The sequence below is a fragment of the Stigmatopora argus genome, chromosome 5, assembly GCF_051989625.1.
Source record: "Stigmatopora argus isolate UIUO_Sarg chromosome 5, RoL_Sarg_1.0, whole genome shotgun sequence".
In the NCBI taxonomy this organism is placed as follows: Eukaryota; Metazoa; Chordata; class Actinopteri; order Syngnathiformes; family Syngnathidae; genus Stigmatopora; species Stigmatopora argus.
This window is the reverse complement of record NC_135391.1, coordinates 7227345-7243671: the sequence shown is the minus strand read 5'-3', so window position 1 is coordinate 7243671 and position 16327 is coordinate 7227345. Positions and strand designations below refer to the sequence as shown.

The window sequence follows — 16327 nt, the reverse complement described above, 5'->3', positions numbered from 1 at the left end:
GAAAAATTAGTATGGGGTGATGTCAACTGATTCCAGTTTATTCAACGGAACATGAATTATAATTGTGATGCACTACCTCTGGTAAAAAAGTAAGTCAATGATATGTCACGTAATATAGGAACTATATATTCTGCGCCATTTTTTTAAAAATACACACAATAGTCAACACAGCCAGCCCTCTAGGCATTGGTCTCTACCTGTGTCTCAACTGGTGCCCAGTCCCACCGCCACAAGTGAAGCATATGATCATAAAATGAGCAAGTCGCAAGAAGAAATGACATTGAGGAGGCATCGTCATTTGGTGTGACCGTGTGGCATGCATTAGAGCTGGTAGATGGAGGAGTGATATCCTCTGGGATGTATTGCCCACAGTCATCCTCTAGGGAAGTGTCAAAACTGGCAGTGGGGGATTCGTACTGGATCCTCAAGTGTCCACCGCCGTCTGTGAGATGTTCCTTTGGTTCGCTAGCAGGAGGTGAGAGAGGAGCGGGTTCCTCCAGTGACAGTCGAGACCAGTCCGCCCCATATGCCAAAGAGTTGTGGAGAATGTATGAGGCTACAACTGGACAGTCTCCTTTGTTGGACTCTAGAATAAAAAAAAAAAGGTTTTCAGAAAATGCCAACACAAAAGTGCTTCTTTTACCCCTTTACTCACCTATAGTCTGTTGACAGTGAAGTATGTGAAAGTCATTGTGCATGCATGCTGCCAGAAGCAGGTGCTCTTGAGTCGGATGCCACTTGAGCCTCCACACCCCACCACCGAGCATACTCTCACTAAAAGGCTGCCGCATATTTCTTCCATCCCACAGCAGGACCTTCTCATCATAACTGCACGAGAAAAGTACAAAATTTCAAAGACACTAGTGCTATAAAAAAACAATGCACGCAAAAGAATGTGTTCATTGCAACAATTACCTTCCTGTAGCTAGGATGTGTTCCCGATGTGGGTTGCTGTGAATGCTGCACACACCCATTGAATGCCTTTTGACAAACGACACGGAGATGTTGATTTGGTAGCTCTCCAAAAATGATACCGACATTAATTACCTTTTACTGACGAATGCAGGACTAGATGGGCTGATCCGGAGGTCCCAACCTTTGAGTTTACAATCATCTCCGCCTAGCCACACACACACAGGGTTCATGACTTAGTGTTTTGGTAGATGGGGTGAGTCAAACACAAGTATTGGTTAAAGGGCTACTTGTCTCTGACACCCTCGAGTACAGTAATACCAGATTAAGAGTTCTCCAACAGTGAGGTGTAAGATTTCTGAAAAGGAATTGTTAACCTGAGTAAACCAACTGCGTGTCCCAGTAGGAGAAGGCCGAGATCCAAGCCTCAAAGTCGTGGGCCTTCCACTGTGACAAAATCGTCAGAGCACCTTCATCCAAAGAGAGAACACTAACACGACCTGCAGAGTCGCTGCACACCACCCGCACATCACTGCTGTTGACGAGAACCATAGTTTATGGAAAAACAACATGGGGATTCATGTGCCGAAGACATCATTGTACACGCTATTCGTTCTATCTAAAGTACAGCTTGAGATGGAGTCCATTCTCTTACCTGTCCAATCTTCCGGTGGACCAATCTAAGGACAAGGCCAACTGGTCTCCTCCAAGTTCCACGCTGTTCAGGGCCTGCAGATTGCTACTGCCTTCCTACTGAATACACAGCTATGAGTGTAGATCTCCACATTAATGAGTAAAAAGAAAGCCTAGTGAAATGATAAAAGAAATTCATTCCAATTTCAAAATGATGTTAATTATTATTATTTTTTATTTTTTTACATAATTTGAAAGATTTTCCTACTATGACACTGTCAATATAGAAATATTGTGGCACATTTCCTCACCTGGCTGTCTGACAGAGTATACAACTGCAATTCTCCAGTGGCGGCTGCCAGTCCCAACACGACCATTCCTGACACAGATACATGACACCTGAAGAAATAAGTAATAATTCAACAACTTAAACAGACACATAAATCGTCTGTTATCGTGTTGGAAAGCCTTTAAATGTCTTACCATTTTAAATCTAAAATGGCAGCTGTGTCTATACGTTGGAGCTCAGTAAGAGGGGGACTCGTCAAACCTTTGTGCCGATGTTCAAAAAGGTATAAACGGCCAGTCCGGCTCGGGGCACCATCGTCTTCCCCTTTCTATAACAGGAGAGGGAATATACAAATGATCATCAATCCTTCACAAAATAAAAATGTTGTATAATAAGTTAGTTATGAGGAATGATTTAGCTTTACATAGTGTAGAATAGTCGGTTGCTGACACTACAACATTTCTTTTAGGACTATTTCGTGTTAGGATTGGTTACTTTTTTAAAGCATTTTACTCACAGCTTGTGTTCCAAATGGAATATTTGTGAGTGCAAATATTTCAGGACAGATTAAATTAAAAATGAACTGATCTCAGATATTAGCAGTAATTATTCATTAGCGTATTTTAATATATATTTAATCTATGTTGTTTAATAATACAATTGAAACAAATAAAAACAGAAATACACACCAGCTCCGGCCCAAACTGCAAGGCAGTTGTGTTTTCATAGCAATCCACTCATTGCATGCCATTGACGTTGAATGACGTCCAATTTAAACTGGTACGGCTGGCTGTGAATGCTTAGCTTTCAACGCCATCAACGACCTATGAACAATCGTTCATTCTCTATCCCCAGTCGAAATGAATTGGACGTCTAGCGCCGTCAATGGCAGTCATTGAGTTAAATGACTGCTCATAGTTCACGCACTATGATTAAGGCGGAATTTGAAGTATTTGTGCGAGCCTGACTTGTACACAACACGCCAAGTTAGCCAATTTACGGAACCGATGAAGATTTAGCACATTGGAAGTAAAATATTGAGAAGAGAAAGCGAGGACGCTCACGCCTTTTTGAAGCTGGTAAGTCCCGCAAACGAGGAATCCGTGTCGGGAAGAGATCGGGCACCATTCCACGGTGTCAGCACTCAACTCCGTGTCAAACACTTGCAGGCTGCGGGTTCTTGACTTCCAAGCCATGCCTGACTGCTATGCATTACGTTACGGCGATGATCCCCAAACTGGAAAGCGGATTAATATGAACTTCATAAAATGACATACGTCAAAAAAAAGTCAGGAAAAAATACAACATAAACGAACTCGGCTATCTAATCTCCCAGAATCGGTAGCTAGCTTGACAAGAGTTAGCTTGACTGCTAACTTCTACTACTGTATCCAACAACAAGATAGGACACGATATGACCAAGAGAGGGTTAGAAATAAGTTGACAAAACATTTATGTACGAAATATACATGGATATATTTGATAAACTCACAATTATCGATCTGCGACGCGCTTTCAGGACGCTGGCTGATTGTTGTGTCATTACCCCCACCTTGCTTTCCGGTTGCTTCGGTCATCATACAAAAACAACAACAACAACAACAACAATTCTATTCTACTGGCGTCAATAACTAGATATCACTATTTTAAGCAGGTTTATAGTAAATACATTTAAATTGTAATTGTTTTTTTAAAAATAAAATAAAACACTGACTGTTTTTAACACCAACCTGCACATGAGACTGAAAATTGGCCTTCTGCTATAATCTTACATATTTACATGTACATGTTCATTAATATGAATTGTCCCTTTATTAGATAAATCAAACTCAAATTGTCAAATGATTCAAAATATGTTTCAAATCAAAATCACTTTAAAATGTTGATATGTTTCCCACCTCATAAACAGGATCATGGTTTTAAATGACCAGTTTCTTAAAACAAATAGGAACTATAGATGAATAGAAGTATGATTGTTGTCGTGACTCGTGACGTCTAACCGGCTGAGGTCTTCGATCTGCTCTTCTCTGGAGCCGTGACATCGCCCTCCCGGACCGGAGTGGAAGAGCCACCCCCATCGTCTATGTACGCGATGGACTTTAACGTGAAAAAGATCGCCACGGGTGCTGGTTTGCTGTTTACACGGGCCGTTCAGGTAGGAAATGTTCTCACTGCCGCACTGGCCTTATGGACCCAAGCTTTGCTTCTGCCATATGTTTCGAACCGAACCTTTTGTAGCTTCGCATACTGGCTAACGCAACCAACACAACCAAAACATCCTTCGACTAGCTTCGTGTTAGGATGACATTGCCTTAAAAGTTAGTATAATGCCCGTGAATACAGCACCGATGCAAAATGTTGCGGACGGAAGCATGACGTAGTTCTCTAACTCACTGGCTGCCATTGACGGCGATAGACGTCCAATCCAGCCCTTACCAGCCTACTGATTCAATACTTTGCACAACCCGGATAATACAAGTATGTCCTACATGACACAAAATATGGCCTTAATTTTTATTATTATCAATAATTAATTTAGGGTATTTATTAATGAATAAAACCAATATTTTTTATTTAAAAATAATAAAAACAAATGCACACTGGTACTCTAAACTTTTCATAGAATTTCCCCCATTGCCTGCCATATACACCAATAAATTTATTCATTCATTTTCTGTATCATTTAACCGCCGCCCTCACAAGGGTTGTTGGGGGTGCTGGAGCCTACTCCATCCAATTATGTTTCAATTCATTTGGAATGGGAATATACTGACTGTGGATGCTCATTCTCAAGAAAGGATTGGACATCTAGCGCTGTCAATGACAGCCAATGAGTCAGATGAGCATGCTTTAGTGTAATTTAGCATTTCTGAATTGGAGAATGATGCAGAAGATGTGGATCAACTGTGTTTGTGATTTACCTGGTGTAGTTTACAGAAGAGAAGCTGGGCCAGGCCGAGAAGACTGAGTTGGATGCTCACTATGAAAACCTAATGAGCCGCGCAGACTGCACAAAAAACTGGACTGAGAAGATCTACAGGCAAACAGAGATTTTACTGCAGCCAAACCCAAGTAAGACATCAGTATTAAAAGAGAAAAAGAAGAATTAAAAAAATTATTTAATCGCTGCAAAATATAAATATACCCAAACAAACAAAAGGGGCATCTCCATGCACCGGTAATATTAACTTCAGCATAATTTAATCAACAAGCCGCATTATCTAGTGCACTCACACACCACTCTTAGATATGATGGCAATCTTCAATTTTACCTCGAGGGAAACCAATCTTATTTTCCCCGTCAGTCCTTTCAAGAGCCCGCAATGGCTGAATTCTTGAGGCTAACTGGATCTATGGTTTTGGGAGAAACTAACAAGACTGACTCCGTTAAATCCCCAGCACAATATTTCTGGGAGTTGGGGCTCAAGCCATGATATAGTAGTAAACATTTGTATAAAAGGGACAAGTAATATTTCAGTTTGGATGAAAGAAACTAGGCTACAGTTGGTGAATAAAGTCAAAACAAACAAAAAACCTCACTGTCATACGCCCAAGTATTGTGGCTTAACATTTGGTTTGTTTGATTCTTCATGCTACAGTCGATCACACAGGTGAGTATTTTTTTAAATTCTAGCCCAGTTGTGGGATCCCTCTGTTCACATTACTCAATTGTAAATACACCATAATTGTATGAAGACTAGACTAGAGTGTGAATAGTAGTAGATTTAAGTACTGAATTATAATGAGGTACAAGTATATATATATATATTGGTTGACTGATCAGCCTCTCCAATCATAAATAACTCCTTGTGACGCAGTGTTTGTGGATACTATGGAATTTTAAATTATATTTATAACATTTTTGATTGCTATAGATTAACCTTTGTACTTTCTGCAGGTTCTAGAATTGAAGAGTTTGTGTACGAAAAGTTGGACTGGAAGGCACCGTCCAGAGTGACCAATGGGGAACTTCTCGGTCATTTGATGGAGGATGCTGCCAACGACTTTGGTCTCGACACTCCTTATGGTAGGTGTGAAATGAATCCCTTTGTATAATTTCTTGTTTAAAATGTGTTTGCACAATTTTAAGTTAGACAACGATGAATCTACTATCAAAATAATTGTCAATTAATTTCATGATGCATTAGTTGTCATTAATGCATTCATTTTGAAAGTCCTCAATGTGAAACAAAGATTGCATTGTTATGCAGACAAATGCCGCAATCGTCTCCTCAGCTCATTTCACTCTTCTACAGGAAGCACTCTAATCAAAGTGGGAGAATGTGAGCAGAAAATAGGAACATCTGAGAGGGAGTTCCTTCAAACATCAGCCATCAGTTTTCTGACACCCCTCCGCAACTTTCTGGAAGGAGATTGGAGGACTATTACAGTCAGTGTGCAACACATTACTACTTTTGCCAATATTTACTTGACTTCTCATCTTTTCTCAGTGTTCCTCTTCGAAACATTAAGAATGTAACCATGTTAAGTTCGGGGGGACTTTATCCATGGCAACAACGCACTCATAAACGAACAAACAAATTTAAATTAACTTGGATTAATATATACAGACACTCAAACATAAGTTTAATGTAAATTTACACAAAACTGAATTCTAATTTTGTTTTAATTTTTCTTTACCTTCATTCTGGGCGGATTAGCTGTTTGCCACGCCTCCACCCTCACGTTCGCTATCGATGGGCTGTTTGCTGTTGTATTCCCTTCAAATATTCCAAAAATGATGCACACAAATGTCCTCACAATAGGATAACGCACGACCACTTGCCAACGAGAAGTAGTCTTCATTGAGCGATCGCGGGAGCTAGCAGGCTAAGGAAGCAATAACAGCCTACCCACGTATTGATTGTGGGTAATGAAGTTTTATTCTGAGAAAGGGTGCCATTGCCTATCGGTGTTGTGTGCACGAGTATACTTCATTACCCAAAAAACCCTCTTTTTGCCCGCGCATGCGCGTTGTGTGTTTCCTGGTCGATGCTAGGAGAAACTCGTCTGAATAAATCGTTCAGTGCTCGTGGATATCTGTTATACACGAAAGAGATGCGGCAAAAAAAGACAGTGCGCTACAATGATAAACAGCCTCTCATGTCATGGCCACCTGGCTTGGTCGCATCTCGAAATTTTGATCGTATCTCGGGCGAATTATTCGATCGAAATTTTTTCGTTCCTCGACCATGTTGTAGGTAGAGCTGATCGTAGGTCGGGGTACCACTGTAGATTACTATTTCTTAACTCATGCATGTCTGCGCACTAGACACTAGAGGGAAGTCATGTTCTTGGGACTAACACACTCCTGCGGCATTGTGTGTCATCAAATTATTAAACTCTCAACATGTCTCTGCAGAAAGAACGGCGCCTATTGGAGAATCTCCGCCTTGATCTGGATGCGGCTAAATCGCGTTTAAAAAAGGCCAAAGCGGCGGAGGCAAAGGCTGCGGTGAGTTAACCACACGGCATCATCGGAATGTATCATCGCACTAATTTTTTCCTCGTTATGGTATTATTCATGATTTCACTTGTTTTGTGTACACAACCATGGAAGTGCGAGGGCGATGTGAGTATTGACCACGTTTTTAATAGTCAAGCACTTATCGCCATTATTCTTTTTGTTCATTCAATGAAAAGAAAAAGTTTGCCCTCATCTTGAACATAAAGTCGAAGCCAAGTTTTGGGGGTTAAGGAATGACTAAACATTCAAATAAATTGTGGGCTTTGACTAGAGGACTGACTTTTGTTTGTGTGTTTTTAATTTCTTTATCATTTTTGGTAATTGTGTACATTATACACACTATTAATGGAAGAAAATTCTGCAGTTGGAAATTATTTCTAGTATTTTTTTAATACAACATTTTGTGATTCGTTAGTCATCATTGTGAATTTCCAAAAGATTCTCATAAGATTTTCTTCCTTATTAATGTGAAATAGCTTCACGGCTGACTGTCATAATTTGGTGCAGTTTCAGTGCATTATATTTCCTGAGCGGGGTTTTTGTGTCTTGATAGAATGTTTACAGCTCAGGAAACATATTGTGAAGGAAAAAGAGCACCTGTCTTTAAAGATTACAAAAAAATGTTGTGTATTAAAGTAAACCTTTTCATTATTTTCAAAAGGTGGCGCCAGATTTTCAGGAGACCAGACCACGCAACTATGTCCTTTCTGCCAGTGCTTCTGCTGTAAGGAGATTCCGTTTTACAAAAAACACGACCATAACGTTAAGATGATTTATTCATCCAAATAAAGGCTCTATTTTCATATTTTAACTCACAGGCTTGCGAATAGAAACAGAGGAGCAACACTATATTTTTGCGTTTTATAGTAACTGAAAGATGTTAAGTCATTAAAGATGCATTCATTACAAAAATTAAATTTCCATTTCTATTGTTCTTTTGCTGTCTGTTTACATCTCAGCTTTGGAGCGAGGAAGTTGAAAAAGTAAGTGCTATGACATTTTTTTAACAATGGTTGATTGACCTGAACAAAGACGAAATAAAAATAATTATTACCAAAGGAATCACCGGTATTATTCCCCAACAAGGATCTAAATTGAAATTTGACTTAATTATTTTAATTGGAATGTTACAAATGTTCATATTATCATTTCAGGCTGAACATGAACTCAGGTCGGCCCAAACGGAGTTTGACCGCCAGGCAGAAGTTACACGGCTTCTTTTGGAGGGTATCAGCAGTACGCATGTATGTCGGCTATAATACTTTTCACCTCATGGTTATTAATATCGCACACAAAATGGTCTATTTTAAGTGCATGTTTCAAATAACTTAATTGTGATCTTCTGACTGCATGACACTATTGTAATTTCCCTCCAGGTGAATCACCTCCGCTGCCTTCATGAATTTGTGGAGGCGCAAGCAATTTATTACAAGCAGTGTCACTTTCACATGCAAGAACTACAGAAACAACTTGGAAGGTGAGATCAAGATAATAGATCGTGTGGGTGGATGTGTCAACAGAAACTGTTTTAAAAAGCCGAAGGAGGCTCGGGCCTGCCGTCCAATGGCTATTTCGTAACCTGCGGTACAGGCATCACAAGCACCACCCAATAAGTCTGCAGTTAAGTAATCAGCCAGAATACAAAAAATACAAAAAAAACATCAGGCTCTGAGGATCGATGGGTTCACGATTGATGGAGGAGTAGGACCCATGAGAAGAAGGACAACAAGAAGTCATGCACCCTTGGTCAAACAGTGAAGGGTGATGAATGGGGTCTCAAAACTTTTGACTGTGTGTACAACTACTTGAGTGGCACTTGACTGGTCTTCTGTCTGTTAAAATACAGCTAAGACAGAACACTGCTAATACGTTTTGGCATTTGAAATTTAAATTAGCTAGAAAGTGGAAAAAAAACATTGCAATGTGGTTGAACAGGCTCAAGGCCTATATATTGTTGTTGTGGGTGTGTACACTTGTTTTTTTAACCACTTCCGTTTTTGAGTGGATAGATCACAATGGAATTTGGAAAAGCTATTCTTGGTATGTGCCCTGCCAAAAAAAAAAAATCGTAACTGGGCTAATTAATGAATTATTTGGGAACTTATTGTTCCCTGTAGGTTAGGAGTTACACAATGGAGACGCTCTTGGTCCAAGCCTTCAGCCTTCAGACCGTGGTAGCACATTAGTGCTTGTTTCTACTGTTTCTTCATCTTTTCCGTCTTTTTGAGTTTTTATTTTTTTCTGTGAGGTTGTACCTCAGTGTTATTTTGATTTTCACATACTTTACTGTACATCTCTTTCTTTACTTTCAGCCTAGGCATAATAATGGAGAGGCTAATAAACGGTGTGTGTTGGGAGGAATGCATTTGAGTCCAAGTATCCCTTTGGTTACAGAAATGTACTCCTTTTTCTCTGCTTCCTCCCAGACTACCAAATGCTTTTGCCCTGAATTCCTCCGGCACCAGAGCTACTGCGGACTTGATATCTGAAAGTTTCAACAGCACTGCGGAGATGGACACACTGAAGATTGAGGAAGTCCAAGCTCCTGCTGCAGGCACACGCATGGCCAAAGTCCTATATGATTATGATGCTTCTGATTCCAGTGAGCTTTTCCTCCTAGCTGATGAGGTGAGATGAGACATTTGGCCCAAAAGTGCGCTCGATGCCACATTTTCTTTTATTGGACACTTACACACTGGTGGTCAAACTAAAAATCATCATTTTTCAAAACAAAAACTTTGAATGAAGACAAACAATCTTACACTTTCCTAAAAGACTGCAACAATAACAAGGTGAAACACCTAACAGGGTGTTCCTGTGGGTTTTGCAGGAGGACAACACATGCCCCACAATTTTCTCATCAACTCTAAATGCCTAAATGCAGTGCCAATATCTGATTGTAGACAGCTAAAAAGAAAAAAAATGTTTTCACTGAAGATTAATTCCTGCCAGAGTATATATTGCCAAATTAATTACGTAGTCCTTGAAAATACAGTGGATATAAAATAGTACTAATATTTACAAGATATCATTTAACATTTTTAATCCTATCAATCAATACATTTTCAAATCATTACATATATCATTCATTTTGAGTACCGCTTAGTATTATTATTATTATTATCATGGTTATTTTACTGCTTGCTGATTAGAAAATGCCTCTGTGGTTTTTGTTGCAGATCATTACAGTTTACACAGTCCCAGGGATGGACTCCGACTGGCTGGTTGGCGAAAAGGGGGACCAAAAAGGGAAAGTGCCTGTCACGTACTTGGAGCTTCTCAGCTAAACAACACACTGACTCAGAAGTTCATGAATGACGACAACTGAAGCCATAAGCCTACTCCTTTCACTGCTATTAATTTCATGAAGTCACACTAATTCTACTTTCACTAGCATGACGAAATCCCCACTATGTCATGCCAATTACAAGTTTCACTGAAATGTGTTACAAGTTCAGCAGTACCGGCTTGACAACAATCCTCTTCAAAACCTGAGTCAGATTTCATGTTGGAACACTTTCAAAAAAATCCCCATTGAATCATGTACGTCATCATTTCTTCCTGTCTCTCAATAGCCAACGTTATTTTAAAAACGTTACTAACTGCAAAGTAAAATTTCAACGATATTAACTAATTGCCTGCCATTGACGAACCAGATCTGGTCTAAAAATGTATAACCCGGAATGGGGGGGGGGGGGGGGGGGGGCATGGTTTTAAACAAGTGCTGGAATTATGGTCAAAGATAGCACTTGCAAATTATGAAATATCAACCTCTGAGGAAACAAACTTTAGAGGCAAAACTATTGCCACCTCAATTCTACGTACAAACAGCTAAACTGATAGCATTAACAGAAGTGTATAACTTCATGGAAAACATGGAGGTTATTTTTTTTTTTACAAACGGTTAATATACTTGTGTGGGGGTGCGTGTGTTTCAATGTGTCACAGCTTTTACGTTATTGCATTATTGGCAAACAAAGAGTTAATCACAGCCACTCGCATGGCAGTCGCTCATGCTGACTGGCTAGGGAGACAAACGGAGGCAATGGAACTTCCAAAACAAATTTCTATTTGTACATGTGTGGCACGCATATCTAATACATTAATTACCTAGTTCCTTCTGGCATGATTATTGCTGATAGTGCAGCAAAAGGGGGTGAACTACCAAGAAACCCCATTGGGGATGGTGGTTTCCACCTGTGATGAAAATTTACGGGCCACTGGTGTATGGGTAAACGACCCAAATAGAAAGACTAGTGATTAGCGTATCAACCTTGCGGTTCTAAGATCTACTAATGAAAGCCGGGTGGATCCAGACCTTCCAGAGTGTGGAGTACTCCTGGTGTCCACGAGAATTCGTGGGTTTTCTACGGGTACTCCAGTTTACTCCCACAAACCAAAATTATGGATGCTAGACTGGTTGAACACTCTAAATTCCCCTGGTTATGAGTGTGAGCGTGAATGTGTGTCTGTCTTTTTGTGTTTTTGATTGGCAGGCCAACAAGATATAATCTATCAATCAAATATCAAGGTGAAAAAGGATTTGGAAATTTATTTCTAAAATCGCCAATAAGCCTTTTCGGGGATGGCGGCGGCAGATTAGGAAATAAAACAAAAACAAAAAGCAAGAGAGGCATCGATCGCCAGAATGAACCTTGGACAAAGGTGCGTCAGGTTGGATTCTCTTTTGCAAGACACCGGTTATGAATCAGATGTGTTTTATTTATGCGTGCATTTGGGAATGCCCATTTGTGAACCTATCAACCACGTTGTGACTTATCTATATTATACGTTTAAACACAGAAAAACACTGGGAAACAAATCTACAACAAGACGGAAGTACACTAATTCAAGATAAGATAATAGAAGAGGGAATAATCCTTTGTACACGCCTGTAGTTCCCAGAGAGTTTCTACCTTCTCTCACAGCACCTTCAAAAACATCAGTCCTTCCACTTTGCAAAATGTTATTTATTTTCTGCTTTCATTTGAGGAAATAATTACAAAACATTACAAAACACAGTCACAAGTTTCAAGAGTTTGCACACCAAATAATGACAATGGTTAAAAGCAAACAAACAAGTTTCTCAACTTGAAAGTGGAGCAACCCATGAATAGTGGTAATATTAGCATGGTTTTGTAAACAGAATGGAATATGACAACAGACACAGAGGGTGTCTTAGAATGCTTATTTAATGTCATCAAGGTTACAAATCTTGAACTTCCGACACATGAAAAGTGGTCAATTGTGTTGTAACATACAACAATGCGCATAAAAAAGCCACGTTTGATGATCTTAACCAAAATACTGAAGAAATTCCACTCCAAAGAACACCAAATATTCTTTGGAGGAAATGAGGTTGACGTTTTCCGACGTCACTCTCAGCGTGCTGTTTGCTTCCAATTCAAACGTGCCGCTCGTGTGTAGAGATTTAGTCCAGTGGTTTGCCTTGCAGCTGATTGTGTCGACGGATGACAGAAGAGGCCGATCCTTGGGGTATGAATCGTGGAAAAGGAACACCTTGTTGTCCAGATTCACAACGCCGTCATTGTCATTTAAGTCGGCGTTACTCTCGTAGGTAATCTGCAGAAAGACTCTGTAGATGCCTTTACTGGGAAGGACCAGGTTCCCGTTGGAGTAGTGGAAGCCTCCGTGGCAATAGGCAGTTCCCACCTTACTTTCCCATAGGAGATATTTGCCATTTGACTTTTTTCCAGCAGGAGCTAGAATAGTGACAGTGGATAAGTAAATTCATGAGTTACGATGTTGCACTCAATGAAGGCAGTTTGTTTCATGTTTCGAAAAGGTCATGACAAAATCCCAAATTAGTCTAATTTTGGGGGGGGCTGGGTCCACCAGTTTTTCACAAAATGGTTAACCTAATTTCCTCCTTGAACTCCTTTCCAGGATGCATATTTTATATCTAATCATGATACATAACTACTGTTTTTTACAATTAACTTATTCACTTATATTCCATAAGTGAATGAGTTAATTGTAAAAACAGTAGTTATGTGTCATGATTAGATATAAAAGAATGCAATTTAAAATAAATAAAAAATAAATCGGAATTTATCCACTATGTTGTAGTTCCTGTCAACCTTTTTTTGTAAAATGTTGCAGGCAAATTCTAAATGAGAATAATTGCAAAAATAACATTTGTCTCATTAGCGGCCCTTTTAAAAATGCTTTTCTATTCAGTTTTTCAATTTAAGTCTATGAAATTTGGTGTAGTAATACTTTGTTATTGTTGTTGATACTTTTTTTACTTCACAAAAAAACGTTTTTTTTTCAGTCATATCCCAAATCCAACAAGAAGTCGTCCATCTTCGATCAAAACTGAAAAAATATGCCTGATTTTAGGCCTCAAAATTAACCGAGGAGATTTAAACCTAATAAACCGATGTGTTTATGTTGTCAGGCCTGGGCTTGTCAATGTGTTAAAGTCATTTTTGGCAACGTGCAAAAGAAAGAAAAATGTCAACAAGTCTCAGTGCCAAGGTTCAATATCGCAAGCATCACATTCTGAACATGAATGACTCCGTTGGAATATTTCCAAATAGGCCGAGTTCCCCCTGTTGGTGGCCAGGAACACTTTTACAAGTTAGAATTATTTTCCTTTTGTTTAGGTTGCTCATTTGCTCAATCCTGTCAAGTTTTATTTGTTATTTTTTCTTCCTCTGCACATTTAACCCTTTCTCCAAGAGTTGTTTTACCTCTACTTTGATAAGTGAAATATTACTATACTTATAGAACGATAATTATTTAAATCTTTTTTTCTTACCTGTTAGTAGAGCACTCTTTCGTTCGTCGTTTTGTGAAAGTCTGAGGGCTGCAATGAAAAGACATTCAATACTACACCGCGACAGAAATTTTGCATGAATATGAGACAATATTTACCTGATGAAGTAACACTTTCATTCCCCACACACTGAAAAGCAAACAAATGTAATGTTTACAAAATATGTTTAGATATGAAATTATTGATATGAAAAAGTAGGAAGGCAAGATCTCCATCGGTCTTGGAGTTACTTAGTTTTTGTTTTTTACATTCTCCGAGTTCTGGCGAAAGCATTTTGGGCTGTTTTTGGTGGGCGTATTAGAACATTTCACAGCATTTTACTCAGAAAAAAAGATGATCTCATGCTAAGTGTCTGATGAAAGATAAAATAAATAAATCGATGATAAATAATTGTTAAGGGGGGCCATAACCTGAGTATATTTCATATTTTATTTCATGAGAATTTTGCAGTGTTGTTAATATGTATAATCTATTTCTTCACTTACTGCATGTGCATATATATTATTATTATTATTATTATACTAAAGACCGGGTGGCCCGGTGACACGAGTGGTTAGCACGTTGGCCTCACAGCTCTGGGGTGTGGGTTCAAATCCAGGTCGGTCCACCTGTGTGGAGTTTGCATGTTCTCCCTTTGCCTTCGTGGGTTTTCTCTGAATACTCCAGTTTTCCTCCCACATTTTGGGTCACATGGGCAACACATGTATACCAAATATTGATAGTGTGCGCTATATGGCCCAAAATGTGATTCTTTTAAGGGCTTTATAATGACCAAAGGTCCACCAAAGCTCCATCTAAGAGTTAAATAAAAAAAATGCTAAAGCCTTTTGAAAGAAAACTGCATCTCATGGCTTTTTTTGGTCAATTTTGCAATTTCTCTCCTCAATATTTGAAAGAAAGAAAAATATGCTTTTCCTTGAACTCTTATCGGAGGCCAAATATATTGGCAGTTTTGGACGTTTTGGAGCGTCTAGTTTCGGGTGGAGACTCACTAATTGCTATCGTCTTACCTTGGAGTTGAGTGCACTTGATTGGATAAATCGCTCTCGGAGAAGAATAAACACCAAGCCGAGCTGCGCGGCACACAGCAAAAATAAGGTCAAATGCGTGAGCTGTCGGCATGCCAGGCTTCCTAAACGGGAGCTTCTGCTCGGGCTAATTCGGCGTGACAAGCCTTCCTCCATCATGCAGGACTCTAGCACGTGTGTGTCAAATCCCTCTTTTTAAAAGTGGATTCGCCCACGGAAGCGGACCACGCCCACTCTTCTAGTGAAGAGAAAAACACAACTCACCTGAAGGTGGCACAACACCTTCATGGATGCGTGGGAGGCTGCAGATTGAGTCATTTTTTCACCTATGACAGGTAGGGAAATTCTTTTAATAGTTTACTCTGTCAAATTGTAAATATAGGATTGGTGCAAAGCCAAACGCTGATTTCATTGACCGATATCGAAGATTTGTTGCTCAATTGTTCATTAAATGCCTGTGATATTTCAATAGCAATCAAAGAAACTTTCGTTCATTTTCACAACTGCTGATCCTCACAAGGATCGCGGGGGGTGCTGGAGCCTCAGGCAGGGGACATCAGGCTGGCCAATGGCAGTGCGCAAGGACACAAAGGACAACCATTCACGCTCACCAATTTAAAGTGTTCAACCCGCCTACTCTGCATGTTTTAGGGATTTGGGGGGAAACCAGATTACCTGGAGAAAACCCACGTAAGCACGAAGAGACCCTGCAGGCCTGGGATCAAAACCTTGACCCCAGAACTGTGTGGCCGATGCACTAACCACTCCTCCACCAGTCGGCCAGAAAGAAACTTTTTTAAAAAATTGTTCTAACATGGTTCTCTAAGATTTCCCATTTTAAAAGTCAACTCTTGGCCTCGAAAAGTTTTGATTCTGTGTTCACAACGGCTGTCGTCAGGCAATTACGAGATCATTTTTTCCAGGTTGCTTATTATTACTCTTAGTCTTCTAGATATTGATGCATCAAATTGATATTGCATCAATACCCTCCGGTTTTCCATAGAGCTCTTGTAATTGGATGAATCATATATCAATGAACCTGAGCACGAGTGCTGCAAGCCGGAGGCTCATGATGGTTTACTTACATAGTAAGTGGTACCACTCACTAACTGTTTTGTCCAATGATTGAAGGATATTTGCTCGTGTTGGTTTGTTGTCACATCCGAGACCGAAGAACGAGCAAACTATGGACTAAC

General features: G+C 39.6%; 3 protein-coding genes across 8 annotated transcripts; 1 reads left to right on the top strand and 2 right to left on the bottom strand.

Moving 5' to 3' along the window:
• Positions 1 to 10: 10 nt before the first annotated feature.
• dph7 (diphthamide biosynthesis 7) lies at positions 11 to 3491 on the bottom strand. 2 transcript variants are annotated; one of them, XM_077600783.1, is made up of 10 exons: positions 3327 to 3491; positions 2899 to 3071; positions 2029 to 2162; positions 1857 to 1944; positions 1568 to 1662; positions 1290 to 1447; positions 1048 to 1120; positions 916 to 981; positions 656 to 828; positions 11 to 586 (listed from the first exon to the last, which is right to left on the bottom strand). In XM_077600783.1, the coding sequence occupies exons 2-10, from the start codon at positions 3028 to 3030 to the stop codon at positions 180 to 182; spliced, it is 1326 nt and encodes a 441-aa protein (XP_077456909.1). In that variant the 5' UTR covers positions 3031 to 3071; positions 3327 to 3491; the 3' UTR covers positions 11 to 179. The 2 variants fall into 2 exon arrangements, with proteins under 2 accessions (XP_077456909.1, XP_077456911.1); XM_077600785.1 differs by having other exon boundaries at positions 1290 to 1444.
• Positions 2638 to 10927, top strand: LOC144074382 (endophilin-B2-like). 4 transcript variants are annotated; one of them, XM_077600786.1, is made up of 14 exons: positions 2638 to 2913; positions 3868 to 3989; positions 4765 to 4906; positions 5434 to 5445; positions 5733 to 5861; positions 6091 to 6224; positions 7197 to 7289; positions 7395 to 7406; positions 7963 to 8025; positions 8261 to 8284; positions 8456 to 8545; positions 8678 to 8778; positions 9728 to 9929; positions 10481 to 10927. In XM_077600786.1, the coding sequence occupies exons 2-14, from the start codon at positions 3918 to 3920 to the stop codon at positions 10586 to 10588; spliced, it is 1182 nt and encodes a 393-aa protein (XP_077456912.1). In that variant the 5' UTR covers positions 2638 to 2913; positions 3868 to 3917; the 3' UTR covers positions 10589 to 10927. The 4 variants fall into 4 exon arrangements, with proteins under 4 accessions (XP_077456912.1, XP_077456913.1, XP_077456914.1 ...); XM_077600787.1 differs by lacking the exon at positions 5434 to 5445 and having other exon boundaries at positions 2639 to 2913; XM_077600788.1 differs by lacking the exon at positions 7395 to 7406 and having other exon boundaries at positions 2639 to 2913.
• A 1323-nt stretch (positions 10928 to 12250) lies between these two features.
• Positions 12251 to 15325, bottom strand: LOC144074577 (lymphotoxin-alpha-like). 2 transcript variants are annotated; one of them, XM_077601077.1, is made up of 5 exons: positions 15114 to 15325; positions 14202 to 14232; positions 14086 to 14133; positions 12975 to 13024; positions 12251 to 12884 (listed from the first exon to the last, which is right to left on the bottom strand). In XM_077601077.1, exons 1-5 carry the CDS (start codon positions 15288 to 15290, stop codon positions 12597 to 12599), a joined length of 594 nt encoding a protein of 197 aa, XP_077457203.1. In that variant the 5' UTR covers positions 15291 to 15325; the 3' UTR covers positions 12251 to 12596. The 2 variants fall into 2 exon arrangements, with proteins under 2 accessions (XP_077457203.1, XP_077457202.1); XM_077601076.1 differs by having other exon boundaries at positions 12251 to 13024; positions 15114 to 15323.
• Between the last annotated feature and the right edge of the window lie 1002 nt (positions 15326 to 16327).